Source organism: Nelusetta ayraudi, unplaced genomic scaffold, assembly GCF_046127955.1.
Source record: "Nelusetta ayraudi isolate G7.1 ecotype Tasmania unplaced genomic scaffold, CSIRO-AGI_Nayr_v1 ptg000081l, whole genome shotgun sequence".
NCBI classification, from domain to species: Eukaryota; Metazoa; Chordata; class Actinopteri; order Tetraodontiformes; family Monacanthidae; genus Nelusetta; species Nelusetta ayraudi.
Window position 1 is genome coordinate 1,163,828 of NW_027466131.1, and position 8,133 is coordinate 1,171,960.

The 8,133-nt window shown below is 45.9% G+C and overlaps 1 protein-coding gene across 2 annotated transcripts; it reads left to right on the forward strand.

Moving 5' to 3' along the window:
• The first annotated feature begins 1,924 nt into the window (after nt 1-1,924).
• On the forward strand, nt 1,925-7,847 carry LOC142900275 (glutamate receptor 4-like). Of its 2 annotated transcripts, XM_076044461.1 has the most exons (3): nt 1,925-2,247; nt 3,374-3,481; nt 7,173-7,847. In XM_076044461.1, the coding sequence occupies exons 2-3, from the start codon at nt 3,391-3,393 to the stop codon at nt 7,457-7,459; spliced, it is 378 nt and encodes a 125-aa protein (XP_075900576.1). In that variant the 5' UTR covers nt 1,925-2,247; nt 3,374-3,390; the 3' UTR covers nt 7,460-7,847. The 2 variants fall into 2 exon arrangements, with proteins under 2 accessions (XP_075900576.1, XP_075900575.1); XM_076044460.1 differs by lacking the exon at nt 1,925-2,247 and having other exon boundaries at nt 3,080-3,481.
• The last annotated feature ends 286 nt before the right edge of the window (nt 7,848-8,133 follow it).

Consider the following 8,133-nt stretch of genomic DNA (forward strand, 5'->3'; position numbering starts at 1 on the left):
CACTGGAGCCTGGAAAAAAAACAAAACAAGATTTGACATTTGATTTCATAACCAACGCTCTTATTTATTATTCCAAGTGTGCTGGGCCTCTCAGTAAGGTGGATAATGACTCATTGAAACTGTTGGAGAGAGAGGTTGCGTCTTTGTGGTGGCTGTGATGGTGAAGCCCCTCCCCTCACCTCCCCCCCCCCCCCACCCCCCATGTTCTGTCTTTAATGGCTGTGCTTAAGAGTTATGAGGAAAGTCTGTGACTGCGTCTTATCAACGCTCGAGTGCAGATGAAGTGATTTCCAGTCGCATCTCTGACGTCCATCATCCGGCTTGAGACTCGAGCTTTTACGCGCTGCGTATTTTTAATGTCTCCGTGAAAACAAGCGACTTGAATCACACCTGCAACGCCGGAGATAATCCATCATACAAACCCACCAGCCCATCGCAATTTATTTAAAAACGAACGTTATTGGGGCCCTGAAGTAAATGCAGAGTTTTTCATTTAGCACTTTGCACAGCCGCCTTCACAACCACTTGAGGGAAACATTGATATTCCGAGCCAGAGCAGGAAACGCAGGCTTGCTGTTGACTTCAATCAGGTGAGCTTTGCTCCGCTATCATTTCTCTTGTTAACCTGGATAAGAGTTGCTCTTGATCATCACGCTGGTTTGTAGCGAACAGTCGGGGGGCTGGATGTGCACCTTGACAACAGCTCGGACCCTGATTCCGGTTGATGAGCGATTAGCCTGCAGATCCTGTGCCCGGGGGTGAATTTCTATATTCCGTCCTTGTTTAACTGGTCAGAAACTGTGTTACACTGTGTGTAACCGCTGTGTGATTGTTAGCTAACTGGAACCAAACGGCGACACCCTCTCCTTTGTTCCATTTAGAGATAACAGGAGGTGAATCTTTGCCTTTTTGAAGACACACAATACTGCAGGAAGTCTTTAAGTGCGTGAAGCTCCTTTTCACCTGACACTCCAGATCGGATGACCCGCCCCCCTTCCCCCCCGAACCATCTGGAACATCTGCTCTCTCTGTCACGTCTCAGCTGGACCAGTCACATTATTTTTTTCTATTTTCTGCCACTGGGCTCCTATTTGTGGGAGGGGTTACATTAGATGTGGGTCACTGCTCCATAGCAAGCAGTGTTTGGCATAACGTTTGACTTATTCTGACCAAAGACTGTGTGGAGTAGAAAAAATATAAATTGTCACCATTCTACTGTTCTTCTTCTTCCACTTGAAATGAAGAAATTCCATCCAAATTTTAGCACCTCAGCTAATCTCAGCGGTGCAGCGTCGCAGCGACGTCTCTTTGCCTTGTCATCTTCTGTTTTTAAAGGGTCCCACGTTACGTCATACAATGTATTTGTGTTTGTTTTATTAAACCCTAACTCTAGTCAAGGCAGCAAAAAAAATAAATAAATAAATAAAAAAATAAAAAATCTCCAGGATAGTAGCCAGGTTTACACGGAACCGATATTGAAATTATAATCAGGTTAGAAGCCCAAACCAAATGATTAAAAATGCTCCATATAAACGCCTCAATCATAATAAACAAGCCTAAACCGAATCGAAGTTCATTCAAAGTACAAAATCCCTTTTCCAAAAGCCATTGATCAGTAACATTTTACCATGTCTGCGGTGAGAGTGAATGTTGTCAGGCTGCCTTCTTTTCTGCGCATGCTCAGTCTTGACATAAATATGCAGTGACGTTCTCTGGCGGCTTCCAAAGCACAGCACACAGAACTGGTCTGTGGCGGAGATGTTGCTTTTAATACAGACTCTCAAAGAAGAAGAAAAAAGTCAGTCAAGCCAGAATAGACTGGACACATTCGAAACGACAGGAAAAAGGGGAACAAGAACGATCAGTATGAGCGCCAGATTCAGGCTGTTGCTTGAATAAAAGCAACTGCCGGGCAGATCAGACGCCAGACTGATCTCCACGTGACTTTTGATCAGTCACATGATGTTTTCAGTGATCTGTTCTGAATAAATACAGTGACACATGTAAACACCGAATCAGAATAGATGTCCTAAAGCAGTTGACATAAAATCTCCAATCGGAACGATTTCCATCAAAGTGACTGAAAAGTGTTCATGTAAACCCTGGTAGTGTTAGCTTGTTTGGAAGAAGGCGAAACAAGCGGCAATCTCAGGGGGCGGAGCTAAACACCTGGCTGGGCGTGTTGCCACTAACCTAAGAGAGGAACTGTGCCTCTGTGAGTTCATGGTCAAGCAAAACAACTGAAAGGTAAATAAATAAAGAAGATTAGAGTTTACTGAGAGGGCAGTGACACATATATTATTTGAAATGCATTGTTAGAATGGAATTTGCTGAATATGTGAAGTCGAAGGCATTCCATGCTTCCAACTTAGTGAAGCTGGTGATGTGTTGCATGATACTGACTGGTTAGATTGAGCCTTCGAGACAATAGATCTGCAACTTGAACTCATCCAGCTGCATCGTGATAAACATCACCTTGCAATCATGGTATTTGCACAAATACAAAGTCATGGTGCTGGGAACACTGCTGGCTGAGTCTTGTTAATTCGAACCTTGTTAATTTGAGCAATAAACCGCATTTAAATATCACCTGCGCGCAGCCAGCCAGCCAGCCTTCAGCGCGTGTGACCAAATCATCGCTCGTTTCGACACACACACACACACACACACACACACACACACACACACACACACACACGTGTGTTAATTGTCACACGGTGCATGGAGGGGAGATCCTCCGTCATCATCCTTCATGGGCGAATTAGCGGCTCCGCAAGTTTTCTTTTTGCCTTGAAACGCGCTGCTCGCAGATTTGTCACCCCTCGGCCCGGCACGCCGCCCCTGCGGCCCGGCGGCCCGGCTGCCCGGCGGCCCGGCCCCCGGTCCACTCGGAAACAGGACAGAAATTAAGAAAACAAAAAGGGCTGCATGTTGAGCCGCATGCAGAAGCACCGGCCGCTGCTGGCTGCTGCCTGCCTGCCTGCCTGCCCCCGCCCGTCCCCTCCCCTCCACCCTCCCCCCACCCCTTCTCCTCCTCCTCCTCCTCCTCCTCCCCCTCCCCTCCTCATCTTCATGGTGTTGTGCGCAAAATCTCCAGCGCCGGACGGACGGTTCTGACGGCACAGGCAGGCGAGCGGCTCTACACGAGGATTTCCAAGAAGAAGAAGAGGAAGAGGAGAGAGAAGAAGAGGGAGCAGACATGGATATTTAACACTAGACAGTTTTTCTTCTTCTCTAAACCTGATTTTTTTTTTTCCCCCCCTCCCGCGGTCCCAACCCTTGATTTTTTTAATTTTTTTTTTCTCTTCTGGACCCTGTGATGTTGCGCTCGTCCCGGGGCTGTTGATTAAAGCTGCTCGATGTCTCTCATCAGTTTATAACCGGAGCAAAATGAGGATTTCTTCTCCAGACTGCTTCCTCTTGATGTTCTCCGGCTTTTGGGGACTGACGATGGGAGCTTTCCCGAGCAGCGTGCAGATCGGTGAGTGCGTGCCCCGCGCCATCCGCGGACCCGCGTTTACATTTTTGTTGTTGTTGGTGTGTGTGTGTGTGTGTGTGTGTGTGTGTGTGTGTGTGTGTGTGTGTGTGTGTGAGAGAGAGAGAGAGAGAGAGGGAGAGGGAGAGAGAGCGAGAGCCGGAACCATGAATCATGTGGATGGATGCGCGTGGACGTCCTGTCTGCTACCCCGACGTTTAACACCTCCGTGCCGCGTGCACAGCTACTTCTTTCCCGCGTCCCTTCTTGCATCTCTTTTATTTCATCAAAGGGGGGCACACGCGCACAATTTGCACGCGTAACCTGCGCACACGCACGCGCCCCACGCGGGTTTTTTTTTTTTGTCTTCATCTGCAGGCTACCCCAGAGCGCTCCGCCACTGCAGCAGATCAGAGCAGCAAAGTGTGTGTGTGTGTGTGTGTGTGTGTGTGTGTGTGTGTGTGTGTGTGTATTCCCAATGCAGGCTGCCTGTGCATTGACTGCTGTTAACACTCTGAAAGACCCCCCCCCCCCCCCCCCGCTTCACTCCATCCTCCCCGGAGGTCCCGGCAGCGTCCACGGCGCCCACTTTGATCTTCATTCCAAGGACAAATAAAGCAGTTTATGTCGAAGCGTTTCACAGTTTTGTTTTTTCCCCGTTTTTGTTTTCTGTATTTCTTACTGGTATGCGCGCGCGTGTGTGCGTGTGTGCTGTGCTGTGCTGTGGGAGGGAACAGATCAGGCCAGTGATGGATTCATGCTCCGGCAGCAGCCACATCGACCGGCTTGATTTAAAAGGCAGCGGGATGAAAAGAAGGGCAAACTGTGACCTCGTCGTCATGCCCCCCCCCCCCCCCTCGAAAACATAGATATATATTTTTTAAAAATTACATAAATGAACCGAAGAGCTGCCATTCTTGCCTTTTTCTACTGTCTCTCGTTTTGTTTTTTTTAAAAATGTCTTTCTTTATTCATGGCCTCAGCTTAAAGTGGAGTAGAGGACCAGTCAGGCTGAGGGTAAATGACTCGGTGCTCAAACTGCATCCTTTAAAAAACAAAAAACAGCCAAACATCTAAGGTACATATCGAGGTGATGCCTTCATCTCCACCCGTCCCCTCTCTTTGGAGCCCCTGCAGGGAGGTCAGAGGTTGGGCTCTGTCGCGGGACCTGGATGTGATGGCTTTGAGTCGGGGTTGGGTGGTGGTGAGAGGGTTGGACCACTGCGCCATCCTGACGGATGTGTTGTTGACGGAGTATAAATCAGGGTTGAGGAGGTTTCAGTGATTAATATTCAGTTATCCAGCGTCTTCTCACCCGTCAGATCTCATCTTGATACCACAGCCAGGTGTGCAGGTGCAGACACACCTGCCGATCCTTTCCCAGAACCGATGTGAGCTGCGGCCTTTCCCGGCATGCATTTCACACTGGGAACAGCTGCTCATTCCTTTGCATCCGGAAAGTGAGCTAACCTCGCATTTTCTGATTCCCGGAATGCTGCATTGTTAAAATAAGCAAGAATGAACGTTGCTTTACGGAAGTGACAGGATATTCCTGCAGCGTTCCGTCGCAGGAAGCACCTTTCTGGCTCTTCTCACCCGCGACTGACAGCCGAACAGCCGCAGTAGCGTCGACGAGCAGACGGGATGAAACAAGTGCCGCGTGCATTTCCTGTGGCTTGAAGGAGAAGAAGACGTTGGAGGGGTGGAGGTCCAGGTCCAGTTGTAGGAGGCAAACAACCGTTTGTTACGTGAAATGCAACGTCAGAAAACAATAGAAAAAACCAAAAAAACAAGCCTTCCACAGTCGAGGTTAACTTCCAGCCCAGGATGTCTCCTGGGTTGAGATCTGAGCATCAAACTGCAGCTAGCTGTTCCTCAAGAAGAAGAAGACGATGACGATTGGGGACTTTGCTCTGCCTGCAGTGATGACGGCGTGTTGCCGCTCAGACTGGATGAAGAGTGTGACTTTAGCTCGTCGACGAAGTGCATCTGCATCAGCGACGGCAAACACAGTAGATGGCCGACGCGTCTGCGGTTCTTCAGGGCCAAACACCGGCAAGACTTGTTTTTGACAAACCATATGGCGCCCGTGGCACTTCAAAGTGTGAGCTTCCTCCTGGTGGGTCTCATTTAGCCCGACATCCAGCTGAAGAGCAAATCACAGCTGATTCACCGGGAACTGAGCCAAAAACTTGATTCAGATCCTCATTTATTCATGGCGAAGTCTTGGCCTGCAAAATTTGAAGTGCGTTCAAACATCCAGCTGAATACTCTTTGTTTTGCGAGTCACCGTCTGAATACACAAGTATTGCATCAATCAAACGGATGTGAAGTATTCTATAGTTAACTGTGTGTCCTTTAACTTGTTCTTTTTTTTTTTTTTTTTTTTTTAATAGAGGTCAGCCGTACAAAGAACATTTTGCTGGCATTTTGCTTGAAATGACATTTGTTTGGTTTCGTCCTCACCAGCGTTGCCTCAAGTTTTATTCAAATGTGAAACAAACCGCTTCTATAGCCCGACACGGCGCTGACATTTACGCAGCGCAAGGACGAGGCTGCGCTTTGCCTCTGCACGAAAACCGCTGTTGATCCAGAGTGATATTTAGTGCATAACATATCACATCGCCTGCCGACGTTAATATGAAAAATAAGGGAGATTTATGTGCTAATCAAAACTAGTCTGGGTCTTAATAAAAACGCGAGAAGGGATTTAAGCATCGGGAGCTTGTATCCTGTCAGATTTACACAGCTTCTTTTTTTTCTCCTTTTTAGTAGTTGTGCTCACTTTGACAGGATGGTTGGTTCCTTTAAAAAAATATATCTTTCATTTGTCCAAATATGTTTTTTTTTTTTTTTTAAACCATGTTCAAAATCCACCCCAGTCTTTGCGGATCTTCGGCAGAGTCCAGTCAACATTTTGGGAAACTGGAATTGCTGAAACGTTGAAAAAACAAAAACAAAAACCATTTCTTGACCAGTCACCATCCAGTTAGGGAAATAGGCGGAGCTACGGCTCGGCGTTGGCTGTGGGCGAAACAGGAAGTGGCTGCCAGCTTGTAAACAGTTTTTGAGTGCAGTGCGGATGCAAGTTTGTTCAGTCATCTCGCAGGTTTCTTTTTGAAGAGGCTTTACAAGATAATGTGTGAAATAAATCTTATGATTGTAATTGTTGATTTATCAGTCCTTTCTCATGATTGGACGAGTTGGTCTTACTGCACCGCCCCAAACCTGTATGACTTTTGATATTCTATGAACAGTATATCTCTCTCTCTCTCTCTTGCTCTCCATTTCATAGGTGTTTATATGTATATATATATATATATATATGTATATATATATATATATATATATATATATATATATGTATATATATATGTGTATACATATATATATATACATATATATGTATACACATATATATGTATATATATATGTGTATACATATATATATATATATATATGTATATATATGTATATATATATATATATTACATATTACATATGCATATATATATATATATATATATATATATATATATATATATGCATATATATATATATATTACATATTACATATGCATATATATATATTACATATACATATATATATACGCATATACATATATATATCGTCCATATATAACGAGATATAATGTATTTACATTATTTCACAGCGTGTCCCTTCTCTCCCTTGCAGGTGGTCTGTTCATCAGAAACACCGATCAAGAGTACACGGCCTTCCGCCTGGCCATCTTCCTGCACAACACCAGCCCCAACGCCTCGGAAGCCCCGTTCACCCTGGTGCCTCACGTGGACAACATCGAGACGGCCAACAGCTTCGCCGTCACCAACGCCTGTAAGTCAGCGGCCGGGGTCTTTGTGTCTCGCTTGTGCCGGGCTTTAAACCTTGCTGCAGGGAGCCGTGTGCAGTATTACCCAAGCGTGCATCGCTCAGTAAGCTCGAGTTCTTTATGCCGAGTTTGACCTTTTTCAATGTATTTATGTGAATCTGGATTTTGTCCTGCTACATCCTTGATTTGTTGAGGTGACAGCTTGTTGTTTTGTATAATCTAGTAGAAAAGGAAATTCTTGTATAATACCTGGCCGTCTATCCACGTGTCAGTTTCTCGGACTGATTGGCTGTTTTGCTTACTTACTTCGTCAAATACTTTGGCCCATCGCTCTCAGTGGAGCACCACCTATGACTTCATTCAAGTCGGTTTTTTTGGTGCTGCTTTAGCTTTTGAAAATCCACAAATGAGGTGAATGGTATTTTCCATCTTCTTCAGAGTTCTGGGCCTCTGTCGACCTTTGAGGAGATTTTGTTGCCAGATTGCAGGGGTAATTGGAACGGTGACGGTGTATTAAAAATGAACTGAGAAATAAAGTGGCAGAAGTGAGGGGAATTGGACCAATAAAGTAATGAGATATTAATTTAATAGCCATATAATGGCACAAACCCCAAATAAAAGTGGCCGCCGTGTTGCAAATCCATAAATACTGTTCTGAAGCAGCTGTGTGTGCGTGTTGGCGTGGCAGTGGCGCGGCTCGACTGGTTCACATCTGATCCAAGTGGAGCCGCACACGCTGCAGGGGACAGCAGCTGTAAACACACAAACAGCAATCACACACTCGGCCCCAGTTAGATCTCCTCACAG